At 43.7% G+C, this 14220-nt stretch overlaps 1 protein-coding gene across 3 annotated transcripts in view; it reads right to left on the bottom strand.

Moving 5' to 3' along the window:
* The window catches only part of TRMU (tRNA 5-methylaminomethyl-2-thiouridylate methyltransferase), a 28537-nt gene extending 17111 nt beyond the window's left edge, over window positions 1–11426 (bottom strand). Inside the window, exons 1-4 of one of the 3 annotated variants that reach the window (XM_034767024.1) lie at window positions 11151–11426; window positions 8788–8953; window positions 5625–5731; window positions 5022–5144 (exon numbers count right to left, since the gene is read on the bottom strand). In XM_034767024.1, coding sequence (XP_034622915.1) covers window positions 5022–5144; window positions 5625–5731; window positions 8788–8953; window positions 11151–11229 — 475 coding nt within the window. In that variant the 5' untranslated portion in view covers window positions 11230–11426. Of the gene's footprint in view, window positions 1–5021; window positions 5145–5624; window positions 5732–8787; window positions 8954–11133 lie in introns of those variants that run through there. The other 2 variants (XM_034767025.1, XM_034767026.1) reach the window with 2 other exon arrangements.
* Window positions 11427–14220: the final 2794 nt, after the last annotated feature.

Genomic DNA, 14220 nt, shown 5'->3' with positions numbered 1-14220 from the left:
AATGGGTTCCTAGTCCATGACTAGGGTTCCTAGGTGCTATAGTAATACTATTATTTATTATTATTTGTAATAAACATTATGCAACACTACCTCCTTTCTTGCCAAGATGCCACAGTGCATCAGGGAGTCACCATGGCTGCGGTGCATCAGGGGAGCTTTAATCTGTCTGAATAGCCAGGCCTACAGAGGAGAATGGGGGCTTGAAACACTACAGCAGCATTTCTGAATCAAAATTTTCAGCAAAAAACAAAAAAAAACAAAAGCAAAAAACCCACCTCTTTTGGCCAAAAATTTCATTTTTTTGATATTCATTTTCTTAATGAAAAGTTTAGATTTTCCACAGGAAACAGACAGCTTTGTTAAATATTTTTTTAGTTGGAAACCCAATTTTCCATTGAAAAATCAGATTTTAGACCAAACATAATCAGGTTATACGATATTAGAAATGATTTACTATCATTGCAGGGAGGGCAATTTGATAACCATAATTTATTACCGAGACACTGGGGTTCTGAACTCTAAAGTAGCAAGCTACAGCACTCACATTTGCAGTCTTATGTGACTTACAGTGGATTAAATATCCTGATCTAGAACTATCAAACAGTTTATTTACAGAATCGCTTATCTTAACTTCAGTTGAGAGAAGACTATTCCAAATCCATTCACAAGTAAATGTACAGTATAGCACAAGCCTTGGTCACCCCATCTCAAAAAAAAAAAAAAAAAAGAGACGGTTCAAAGAAGAGCAGCAAGAATAAAGAAGGGCATAGGAAAAACTCTCATATAAAGAAAGAGTGTATACCTTAGATGAATAAGGAGTCAAATAAGAGGGAACAAAGTATATAAAACAATTAACCCCATAGAGAAGTTAGATCAGGAACTTTTCTATCTCTCATTATATAAGAACAAGAATCCTTAATGGCCTATATCAGGGGTGGCCAATCTGAGCCTGAGAAGGAGCCAGAATTTACCAATGAACATTGCCAAAGAGCCACAGTAATATGTTTGCAGTCCCCCATCCGCTAACCCCCTCCAGCCCCGAGTGCCTCCCACCCAGGTGCCAATCAGCACCTCCCCCTCTGTCGCCCTCCCCCCCCCCCCCGCTGCAATCAGCTGTATTGCAGTGCGCAGGAGACTCTGGAGGGGATGGGGAGGAGCGAGGGCATGGCAGGCTCAGGGGAAGAGGCAGGGGCCTTGGGGGCAGGAACTGGGGCAGAGCAGGGGGTTGAGCAGTGAGCACCCCAGAGCAAATTGGCAAGTTAGCATCTGTAGCTCCAGCCTCGGAGTCATCACCTATGCAAGGAGCCGCATATTAACCTCTGAAGAACCACATGTGGCTCCGGAGCCACAGGTTGGCCACCCCTGGCCTATATTGATAGCAAGGACTACTCTTTTCTTGGAATTCTACAAATCCCATAATTTGTAATAGCTGGAGAGAACAAGACCTATATTTAACAGAATTACTTAAAATATTCTGGGCCAGATAGTCAGATGGTGTAAATCAATCTAATTCCACTGAAGGCAAGGGAGCAACACTATTTTTCACACACTGATGATCTGGCCTTCTGTTCTTAAAAGCCTTTATTGTTTGTTTTTATCTTATAAAATAGCATTACAACAAGAAGTTTGACTACTGAAGTTTAATAATGTTGAGATGTCACCTTGATATGTATTTACTATTGTAACCAACTGTCACAGGCTAGCTGGCCCTTTAAGGGGAGTCAGGATCAGCCTCACCAATGATGTTGCAGCTATCCCCCTGCTGATCCTGACCTGATGGCTTGATTACCATTAGTGACCCCAGCTGTGAAAGGATTAGGGAAGACTACACAGAGAAAGGAGAACACCTTCAAAAAAAGGAGGCCCAGGAAAGAAGAGGTAGGGAGATACTTCTCTCTTAAGTAAGGACAGGGCCATCCTTGGGATTTATGGGGCCCTTTGCAGTATCATTAAACTGGTGTCCTTATGCCCGATGGCAGCCCGAGCTTGCATATGTATTTTAGATAAGAGTGGTCTTTTGAAGGATTTATTTAAAAAAACTATATGTCTGAAGATCCAAGCATTTAAGGCTAAAGATGAAAACTCCGATTGTGATTTAAAAACTATGCAAGGATTTTTTAGAGATGTGATTTTATAATCTTCTGTAACACACTAATGAAATATTTTTAAAGCAAATTTTAAACTAAGGTCCTGTAGACTAACATGTTCTGAGTAAAGTGAATGTTTACAATTAAATAGACACAAGTTAAGAGGGAAGGTACTGTACATCTGCAGTCAGGGTTCGGTGAAGGGGGGGGGATGGGACAGGTATCGTTTGCAAGGATGAAAAGAAACACACATATCGCATAACCTGCATAGACCCAGATTAGGGTGCAAGAGTTTTTAAAGTGTCAGTGGATAAGTGGGCTCGGGTACGCCACCCATGGAATGAATAAGGAGTCCAAGTCAGTATCGGTGTAGCAGATAAGTACATAGATGGGGTGCGTCCCTTGGTCCATCAGGGAAGGAAGTGGGTTATTTCCCTGGTCGGCGGTCTCAGTTACTCAGTGTGGTATTGGCGGTGTCCTGTGATGTGTTCCATAAAAATGTCTCTGGACCACCTGATGGTGTCGGACACAGTAATGCACAACTGTTTGTGTCAGTAAATTCAGAAACTGACAGTATATATCTGGGGGTTGGCAAATGCCTGTTATTTGGCAAATGCTTCATTACCACTTGAATGGCTCTTTAACAGTTTCAATGTTGTGCTAATAGGTCTGGCAGGCTGGAGGCTTTTTCACTTTTAAGTACTAGATCCCCTCTACAGGAAGACTCACCAGGTTGCAGCAGCCAGGTGTGGTGGCAGCCTGCAGGAAGAGTCAGAACAGAGATAGGAAGAGGCAGAAGGGTGGACACTAAGACACAGGGGTACCCCAAATTTTTGTGTGCCCTACACTATGCTGAGTATGCCTAAGGATGGCCCTGGGTAAAGGCCTGGCAAAGACATGCTGAAAAAGGCCACAGGGATGGATTTAGTCCCTGTGATAGGCCTTTGAAAAGGAGCAAGACCCAGGGAGGCAATCCTGGGGTCAGCATTCCAAGGGAGAAGCAAGGAGCTGAGATGAACTAGAAAGAAGCCCCAGAGATCTGGAAACCCCAGAGATGCTGTAATAACAATAGCCTGCTGAGAAACAGCAAAAGAGACTTGGAGGCAGGAAGTAGCCCAGAAAAACAGCAGCATGTCTAAAGGCACAGGCCTAGCTGCTTAACAAAGGGCCGGAACTCAAAGCAGAAGGTGGGTCTGCCCCAAAGAAGGTGCACAGAAGCTCCAACACAAGGACCATTAAACCCAGGGTGGGGCTGAGAAGTGAACCCAGATGGGTTGAGGTGTAGCCCAAGAGGGGTTGTTCGGGATGTTTGGATTTCTGTTATCCTGAAAGGGATCCAGATCAGATGCGATTTATCTGGAGGGCTAAGTCGTGGACAGAAACGGGTTATTATAGGGACAAGTAGTAGGCAACAGGGAACACTGGAGGCAAAAACCCCTGCAACACCATGACCTAATGCCAAGGGGGCTAGGAAATACTGTGTAAGAAAATATTAAGCTTAAAGCCAAATATATATCTTGTTTCTTTAACGTTTATAAATATAACTGCGATTAAGGAAAGTTCTTAAGAAGATAAGTGCTTTGAGAGACCTAAACTGAGGAAGTCATGTTGCTTTTAATATGACTGTGTAAGAGCCTGTGACAAAGTGGGGAATTTTCTTAATGTTTTATATGAATATTGAGTGTGCCTCAGTTTACCCTATGTGCTGCATGTTTAACCAGGGGTGTGACCTAGCAGCCTGGACCCCAGACAATGGCCGGGACACTTTGTAACTGGTGACCCAAAGACCCTCCCCAACTTGGAAGCCATCCGGCTTTGGTCAGTTGGAAAACAAAGGACTGAAGAAACAGAGCCCAGGTGATCGGTTTGCCCAAGAAAGAAGACAAAGGATGAAGGAGGAGCTTTTAGAAAGGTGATATAGTGTGATTGGCTGGAAGGAGGAACACTTCTGGATTGGGGACAAAGAGGGGTCTGGACCCACTTGAACTCAGGAAGACCCAAATGAACTATGCTGTAACTTTCTATTCTAAAGGGTACCCAAGAACTTTCTATGCTGTGTTCCAGACTTCCAATAAATTCTTTTGTTTTACAACGCTAGCTGAGAGTCATTACAATCTAAAGCTTTTGTTGCTCCCTCTCTGCTAGTCTTCCCCCAAGGATCAAGTTCGAGTGGACTCATTGAGGAGAGCTCACTGAATCTGACCAGTGTGGCAAGGCACCTCCTTCATCTCGCCAGACTTACCACTACCCTCTCTGGCGATGGCGGGCTTGAAGTAAATCACCCCTGCTCTGGGCAGCTTGTGCCTTCCCCCTTCTGCGCTGCTTTGGCCATTTTCAGGGTCGGCCTAAGGGGTGATCCTTCACCAAACAGAAAGGAAAGTCTCAAACACAAAACCAAAGGGGGATATCTTTCCCTGCCTCCTTGCTGGGGCAGGGTGTCGGTCCTTCCCTTAGCAGACACTCAGGTTTGGCTGTTCCCCCTATGGGAGGGAGCACAGCCTCTCAGCCTGGAGAAGCTCATTTCCCTGCTGTCGCTAGCCTGGCAGCAGCTTGTCATTCTCAACCCCCTTTTCTCTCCCCAGAGAAGGGGTTTTTAAAGGCCTCAGGCAGTCCTTAATTGGATTCAGGTGTCCCTATTTGACCTGAGGTAACCCTTTCTCAGCTTGTAGGGAAAAGGGCCTTTAACATTCTAGGGCTAACAAATCGGCCTTCAAGGACAGTCTTGCAGCCATCTGGTCTGACTTTGTCACACCAGGCATGGGGAAAACTTAGAGGTGTGGTCCAGGAGGCAATGGAGTCAAATGGCTTAACCTGAGAGAGAGAGAGATCCTCGAGGAGGGCTGACACTGAAAGGTGTTCCTCCCAGGGACCATACGGAGCCAAGAGAGAGCACTGGCCCTATGAATCTGTGACAAAACCATATTAACTGCTTACCATTTCTAACTTCAAATCGGTTTCTGAAAAGCCCTTGTGGTCTTTTAATATGTTTCTGTTGGAAAATTTCTTCATCTTCCAGTGAAGTCCTTGCATAATGCCCAGTTGCAACTGCATCCGCTCCTATGCCAAGTTTAAAAAAAATATATATCGCACTTGAACTTCACAATATTCAGAGTATTAAAGGTTATAGAAATATTTGGAAACACAAATGATTATAGGAATAAAAATTAAAGATAAATGACATCTGAGAAGCTTTCCATAGCTAGCCAGTGCTGTCCTAATCTTAATACAGCCCCAATATTTAATGGAAAAATATTTCTTGATATACACTACTTCCATTTTTTGTACTTCAAGGAGCATCTTCAAATGCAAAATTTAAACTTCTCTTCACAAGAGATAGTTCCCTGAAATAAACTTACTTACATCTCTGAAAACACTTTAAAAGAAATACTTTACAAATACTGATATAAGGCTACAAAGATGTTTAAACTGTGTTTGCACATGAGATCAGGCTTCTTGCCAACATTTTAAAAAGAGTTTGCTCCTCTTTAGCATTTTTGCAGTATACGGTATATACAAACAAACCTGAAGACAACTTACCAAGGTTATCCAGAGCATAACGGAGAAAATAATTGAATTTGATATGCTTGTTGCACATTATGTCAGGATTAGGAGTTCTTCCCAATTCATACTCATTTACAAGGTAACTGTAAAACAAATGTACAACTATAAACATTTTTTTATGTCTGATAATTCTATTCAAGTATGGAGAAGTACTTCTCTCTCGAGAGCTTAAGACATATCAATAATACTAAACGTATATTGTGCAAGAAGCAAAACATGTGAGTGATTCATGAATATTTTATTTTACCTACAAGACAGCACTCATTTAAGATTTTCCATGACTGGACTAAACTACAGTTTTTCATATTTAAACTCATACTAGCGTTTCTCAAATTAAGTTTCAACATCTTTGTACTTTAAAATAAAAAGAGTGCTTAGCATTTATATTTTTAGCTAGGGGACAAACATGGCCTCATCACCACAGTATCTGATTGTCTTTTGTATGATGCTTTATTATACATTCAAAATGCTTAAACAAGTGCCAATTAACAACAGCACCTAAATACTATGGTGATGGGCATGTGTACTGAAATACCTTAGGGCCTGATTCTTCAAAATGTTTCTTGTCCTCAATTCCCATTCAAATAAATAGAAAGTGACAGCACGGGATTCTGCCCTCAAACACTACATGCTAATTAAAAGGTACTTTACACTTTAAAAAAACAAAAACAAAAAAAACCAGGTGTTTATTTTTACTCTTTATAAACTGAAACAACCTCTCAGACTTGTCCCTTACATTTGACAGACTATTTTAAAAACACAAAGCAAAATGGTTTTTCCTTTGTTTACTACCTTTTCCCATACATTTAACAGATGATACCAGCAACTAAGTCAGCTGGGTTACCCACACCTGCACGGCTCTTGTTTTTCCTCTTTGACATTCAAGGGCAAGACCAAATAGGCAATTTATTCATAAGAGTGTACTGTGGCCTGTAAGAAAGACTACAACCCAGTGGAAATTTTGAAGGATATAGTTCCCAGAGGGAGCCTGTGAAAGTAGGCAACATCAAAGCTTGCTGGATCGGTACAGCTGCACCACTGCAGCATGTGTGGTGAAGATGCTCTCCGCCAATGGGAGAGAGCTCTCCCATTGCCATAAAAACCCACCTCTGCAAGCAGCATATGCTATGTCGGCAGAAGAAGCTCGCTGTGCACACCAACGCTTATGTCAGTGTAACTTATGTCACTCAGGGGGTAGAAGATTTGCACCCCAGAGCAACATAAGTTTTGCCAACATAGGCTGTAGTGTAGACATAGGCTAAGAACCCTTCATGTCAGTCAGAGGGAGTTCTAAAAAAAAAAAAAAAAAAAGAGTAGCCAAGTAGCAGTAAGTGGCTGCTGAATCTCTCCAACATTGGTTAGAGACTACAGAAAAGGCAAACCCAGAGCGATTCTCTTGGTTAAAAAGGTCTAGGAAGAGGAGGCCTGAAGAGGTAGGAACTATGGGAAGGGTTAAGTTCACAGTCTGAAGAGGCAGAAGAAAAAGTCCTAGCAAAGGGCAAGCTGCTTGCTAGAGTAAAAGACTGCATCTGAGCCCTGCACTGAAGGGGGAAGATGTAGGGAAAACAGAAGGAAATGGCTGAAGAAAGCAGTAGTGTGGGCTTAAGACCTCGAGTTGCACTTGGAGATTCCAGGCTAGCACTCCCAAAGAGGGTAGAATACGCCCCTCTTCACTCTCCTGTATCAACAGGGAAAACGGGGTGGGGACACCCTGTGCTTCCTTGCTGAGCAAAGTGAGGTCCTATGCTTAATGTCATTGTATTTCTCTGCTGAGAGGACTGGGAGAAGCAAGGAAGTGGATCTGATGATGTGTGGAATTGAGAAGAGGCAGGGAGTCACAAGGGAATGGAGGAGCGTAGAGTGGTGGCGAGGAAGGAAGCAGGGACACATAGTCAGGGGAAGTGGAGGTGGGTAGGGTTGTTGTAATTAATTTAGATGGAATAAATGGGCTAAAGTTGTTAACCCTATCACTGTCCAACATTAAACAGTGTTAAACAATGTCCAAGACTTGGTATACAGCAGAGGTTCTCGCAGAGTCATGAGCCCTCAGGGGGTCGTGAGGTTGTTACATGGGGGGGTCGCAAGCTGTCAGCCTCCACCCCAAATCCTGGTTTGCCTCCAGCATTTATAATGGTGTTAAATATATTTAAAAAGTGTTTTTAATTTATAAGGGGGCGTCACACACTCAGAGGCTTGCTATGTGAAAGGGGTCACCAAACTCAAAAGTCTGAGAACTACTGCTATAGAGTGCTTAGTACCTGAACAAACATACCATTAAAAATCCTTTTAACCTTTTATTAAAGACACAGAAAAGAAGAAAAAATAGTTAAAACATTTGAAATATTAAGTATTAACTAAGGCTTTCATTTTAACTGTACTCCCTTATTCCCCCATTTTCTTTTCAAGCTGTAGTGTAAAGAATTTTTAGAAGGAAAATCCCCATTGTTTGGCAGTCTCTTAGATCAGCAGTTCTCAACAGGGGGTCCGCTGCCCCCTGGGGATTTGCGAACCCTTTCAGGGACACTGCGGGACCCTGCAGCTAAAACCCAGAGCCCGAGCACCTCCCACGGGGCTGAAGCCAGGAGCCGCAGGGTTGAAGGCTCAATTCCCAATGCCCCCTGCAAGGCTGAAGCCAGGAGCAAAGGAGGCTGAAAGAAGCAAAGCTATTTTTTATGACAACTTTGGGTTTGGAGTAAAAGTAATCTAATATGCAGGGTTTTTTTGCTCCAATTTGATGTAAATGAAAGTAACTGAAGTTCCTGTTAAATATTTTCTTCCTCAAACTGCAGCTAGTTAGTATGGATGGAAAGAGAAAGAGGGAGGTATCGGAACTGGATGACATACTGCACCCAAATTAACCTAATTCCAGAGAAATCCCATCTATCAATTCAAAGAGTAAATGTAAGTAAGTATGCCAACAGACCCATACCTATCTTAGTTGGTGTGATCCTAAACTTGTAAGACAAGGAATGAATAACAATTTCTACCACATTAAGATATTTCTGTACTGTCTTATGACTCCACAGACACTAAGTTGTCCTTGTCAGTCTTTTGCCATTCTCTACCCCCTCACTGTTCACATACTAACACTTTATCAGAAATTATATTTTTGAAGACAATGTCTCTAAAACAATCCTACCTGAAAACTTCATTCCAGTACTCCTTGACATAGGAAACTTGATGAAAAGGGATATCCAGTTTCTGACAAACTCTATAAGCATCTTCACAATCTTTGTCAGCAGAACAAACTCCTTGTTCATCCAGAGTGTCCCAGTTCTTCATAAATACCCCTGTCACTTGGTAGCCTAAGGAAGGAGGAAAGGAATTATTCATATACTGAAAACATTCTTAGGGATCAGACCCAAACTCTGGATCTTCCAAGTCCCAACTGGGCAACAGTATTCTGAGTGTTCTTATAGTAGTCAAGAAGTCATTCCATCAGTGCCTCACACTGCACTTTCTTGCTACAGATAGCGCAACACTCAGACAAGCCATTAAGGCAGATTGATGTGTGCTTGGTGAAAAATCAAGAGCCTCTTTCACTTCTTCCAAATACCATTATTTCACCCCAGCATTCTGAACACCTGACATCCCCAGAGAACATGCCAAGCCCCCGGGGTTGTTTTACACTGCATATATTAATAATTCCTGTTCATGTACAGATTCTGAAAAGAATTTTTAAAAGCCAGTCAAATCAAGGATTTGATTTTTTGTCCGTGGCTAGTTTTTCCAGAGTATTCTACATCCAGATACCTTTCCCCCCACCCACTCATTGTCCAATATGAATTTGCAGATTTAAAAACACCTGGTTCTAGAACTCCTAAGGGGACACTAAGGTTCAATTCTGGATCATTACACATTTAAGATTTTTTTTTTTCAGGGAAGAAAAAATTGTGTAGTATAGTAACCTTTAGGATCCCATCTGGAAACAGGGCCCTATTGTGGCATGTTCAGAAAACACAAAACAATAAACATACCAGCAAAGTGAAGAAGAATAATCAGCTGCAGGTCATGTTAGTTTTATAATTTTTTTATGGTGTTGAGTTTTGCTGGGATGGAATAAGATAACAGAGGGGCAAAGCGTGTGTGAGTAGGTAAGGGATAGGGGAAGGAGAAGGGAGAGAAAGAAGTGTGCATGGACTCTGAGGCTGAAGTGAAGAGATGGTGAAGGAGTGGGCAGGAGGGAGTTGGAGCAAACAGCCAATTAGCAGAAAGGAAGAATGTCCAGAGTAAAAACTGTAAAAAGCAGTTGCACACAGATGGCATAACTATCTAAGGGTCCTGTTGCAGATGCTTCTCTCTGCTCCTGCCAGCTGAGTTTCAGGGTGGCCTATCCCAACAGCCTTTTTCCTCCTTCCCTAAACTCACACGCACCCTGGTGCCCCTCTCTTGAATCATTCCAAGAATGCAGGAGGGCAGGCGTTACCCCAGCAAAACTCTGCATTTGGTACTTAATATTTCTAAACCTATCAAAGAACATAAAGGTTTGTTCTTCCTATAGATCCCCCAGGAGGCATATAATTTCTAATTTTTCAATGTTTGAAAATTCTATGCCAAATAGTAAATGGTGTAAGACTAGCACTTCCCATATAAGGGCCCTTAATGCAGCTGCAATGATAATGGAAAATATTCAACCTATCCTCTTTTCAACAGCTCTTCAGGTTTAAAAATAAGGAATTCCTTCTTACTCAGTAAGTACAAAAGTGAATTTAAAAAGTCTTCAACCTTGGTATCAAAAGAGTTTGCCATAACAAATCATGAGATATAAAATTAATAGAGATTCATATTTCATTCTCTGAAAGCCCACATCTACACTGGGAAAATCATGTGAGAAAACATGCTAATATTTTAAATAGCCTGACGTTTAACAAGACTTTGTGCCTATTGCAAAGAAGAACAATGTTAAACTGTTCAGGTTAACTATTAGAAAGAGAAGGTGGGTTACTGTTGTATGAATTCAAGGGACAGAGGTTGCAGGAAAATCAGCCTGGAATGAATTGGTGCAGCCAGGTATGTGCAAGAGGAGTGTCTGTCATGACAACTATCAGGACAGCATAATACTCTTACAGGCAGCAACTGATGACGGGGCACCCCCAGGCACTCCTAGCCCTTCCCCCACTCCCTCTCACAGGCACTCTAGCCTTCCTCCCCATATCACAGACCCCAGCACCCTAGCCCTCCCCCCAAATGTCACAGGCCCCAGGCACCCCACTCCTTCTACCCTTCCCCTCGTGTCACACGGTCTCAGGGCACAGTGCAAGTGGAGCAGGCCAGGGCCCCTTCTGAGCATGGGCCCGGCTCCATGGCGCCATTGTAAACCCGGCACTGCCCCCGTGTCACCTGCCCCAGGCACCCCAGCCTTCCCCCCCACCCCCCGTCATGGGTCCCGGCCTCCCGTCCTTCTCTCCGGGTCACCGGCCGCAGGACCCCGCGCCCGGCGCCTAACGCTCTGAGCCCCCTCGTAGCTCGGGCCCTTGACGCTCACACTCGCCACCGTCCCACCTCTCCGCCGGAGCAGCAGCGCCGCCACCGCGCTGTCCACTCCCCCGGAGAGCGCGCACACCACGCGCCGCGCCGCCATCTCCGGGCCCGGGCTGCTTACAGGGGCGCCCGCCCCGCTCCCGCTCTCCCCTTCCGGCGCCTGCCTGGCCCGCGGGACTGGTCGCGCCGCCGAGGGCAGCAGGGGGCGGGGCGGACGGGAACGTGCCCTGCAGCCAGCACTAGCCGCCGGCAGGGAGCCGCTCTCCCGAGCACACGGACCCGGGCTCGGACGGAGGCGAACCCGCCCCTCACCTAGAGCCGTCGCCGCCCCCACCGGGGGAGGGGCGCGGAGAAAGGAGGAGACTCGGCAGGGCTCTACCTGCTGGCCCCCACTCGGGGCTCTGCTGGGGGCGGTCAGGGGGTGTTAAGAAGCGTGGGCAGCCTCCCTCCGTGTAGAAACGCGTTCGCTGTGAGTTCCCGCGGTAGGGCTTGCTTGGGGTCTGGTCCCCTGCCGACAGAGCCAGCAGCTGGGGCCTAGCAGCCCTGCGCTCTCCCAGCCGCCTGGACTGGCAGCTTGGTGCTGGGGGAGTAGGGCGAGGAAGCCTGCAGAGAAAAGTAGCAAGAGTTAGGCTCGAGTCGCGTCGCGTCGCGAGGTAGGAAGTGCCCCCAGACAGCCCGAGTGGCAGAGGGCAGCGCAGCCTCAAGCAGAGCTGGTATACGGGAGCCCATCGTGAAAGGCTTTCCTCTAGGGCAGGGTTCTCAAACTTCCCCCCGAGACCCAGCTGTAATAAGCACAGTGGCCCACTTATTAACTCTTCTTAAGACAAATTATTAATTGTAATTATTACATGCACAAACTATAACACTGCAAATAAACAATGTCTGGGGTCCTTTTCATTTTAATGTAAACAATTGTAATGAGAGAAATCCCTAGCAGAGAAATCCTTCGAGATCTTCAAAGCCAAACAGGGTTAGTCCAGTTACATGTTGAGAGTAGTATGTGGTGTTCAAACAGGAAAAACACAATGTATAAAACTGAACAATAAGCAACACAATGTTACTAAAATTGTTAAATTGTTAATTTTAAAACAAAATAGCTGTCCAACTTTGAACTATAGTTTTCAATTTTTTTAGTGTAAAATCTCAATTTCTGTGCTAAGTAAAGACTCAACCCTGCTCTCTACTAATTAGAAAATAAAATATTAAAATATAAAATAAGTTATATAACACACTGAAGTAATGGATACTCATCCAATCCCATAAAGGAGAATCCAAACTTTAAGTATGTGTTGTCATATTTTCTTACCACTTTGTTTTTTGGCTGGCTAATTTTGCATAGCTGTAGGTGGTCCAGGACTTCTCTATCACCCTTCTTGCTTTTGAAAAATCAATCAATCCATGTGAGGTTGAAATACTGCTTACTATTTTTTACAGTTGTAAATGGTGGACTGTATGTATGTTGCTAGGTTACCTGGCCGTGAAACACAGTTGTACTCAGGTTGACATAAAGTTGACATGTTGCAGCTTGTTTTTTTTAACTAAAGATTTCTAAATTCTGTCAGATATATACATTTCAAAACATTACATTTATATAGCTTTACTTGGGTTACATGAGTCACATGGAATTAGAGATTTACTAAGAGCTTGACTGGAGAATGGAGTTGTGCTGGCAGACCACCCGGGACTGTGTCACAGCCCATCTTTGGGAACCCCCGCTCTAGGGAGTGGATTTCCAAAAGGTCTCACACTACATAGAAATTGGGAGTTATGCAGCCTCAAGCCACATGGAGCAAGTCAGACATGATGGTGTGGAGAAAGCTAGGGGATTGTGTTGACATTTGACAAAGTAGTGGTCAAGGTGAGTGATGGATCTGTTTCATATACTGTTCGATGGTAAAGACGGAAGATTGAGCTTTGTGAAATTCTATAGCAAGGGGCACAACCAGAATTTTCCTAAGGAGGGGACCCAGGTTTCCTGCCCTCTTGGCCCCCGACCTGAGGGAGTTGGAGAGCCAGGACCCAAGTCTCACATGCCAGGCAGTGCTCAGGATTTAGTCAAAGCTGGTAGTAATGCTATTGGTTCCCTCTCTGGCTAGTCTGATCAGGATGTAGGCCTAAGCCAGGAACAGTCAATTTTTTTTGTCAAGGTCCAGACTCCAGAGAAAATAATAATAAACCCAGCAACAATAATAGATTAGAATAACTAAGAATAACAATAAGAATAACTAAATAAAAAAAATTCAGGATCCATTCAAAAGCATCTAGTAGTCCGGATTTGCCCCCTGATCCAGATACACCATATCGAAGAGAAGGTGGCCTCAACCCATAACATCAACTGAAACATTTTAGTGATTTCAAAAGTGTCTTCCTACTTCTAGAATCTTTCAGCTAGTCATATGAACCTATGGATTTACCAGGAGCCTTAAAGAACCTTTATCAGGAGTTTTAAATCTAAACAATTCAGCTATAGCAGGCTTTGTCTTCAACTTTTGCTTTTATAGTTTAGACAGGCTGAGTTGCAGTTGTTACCATAGACATCAGAATACAGGTCTGTTGATAGCTGAAGGGTTAAAAAGCTTCCAGTTCATTTCTGGGTCCTCCAAACAAGACCGCTAGCAAAAAGTAGGGCAGATCAGACTTTACATTTGATGTGTCAGATTAAAATACCTTGCTCTTCCCATTTTATGTCCTATTCTTGACTTCATATCATTTCTTACATCTAGAATTACATCTCTCATACAGTGGACCAGATAGCTGTCAAATCCCATCCTTTACTTTGCTTTCTACAGCTGACCTCATTATTGTTTTATCTGTTCCTGCCATATTCCCCTACCTCAAAGTTATCAGAATTTAAAAATTAGTCTAATGCAGTTTTCACTCTGATCCCATTTTTTCCATTTTCTAAATCTGTTATAGAAAAAGCCTTCAGTGCAGGCAGTTCAATTTATATAAACTTTGCAAAGTTCTGACATTACCGCCTTTAACAGTAACCTGATTATGTGTAAGTGCACCATTAGATCCAGCTTCTTTTATTGAATGTAGCTATTTTAGCTTCCTGAAATATTCCATGGCACAACTAGCATGCAACACA

The sequence above is a fragment of the Trachemys scripta genome, chromosome 1, assembly GCF_013100865.1.
Source record: "Trachemys scripta elegans isolate TJP31775 chromosome 1, CAS_Tse_1.0, whole genome shotgun sequence".
In the NCBI taxonomy this organism is placed as follows: Eukaryota; Metazoa; Chordata; order Testudines; family Emydidae; genus Trachemys; species Trachemys scripta.
The sequence above is the reverse complement of the archived record's forward strand: the minus strand, read 5'-3'. Positions and strand labels throughout refer to the sequence as shown.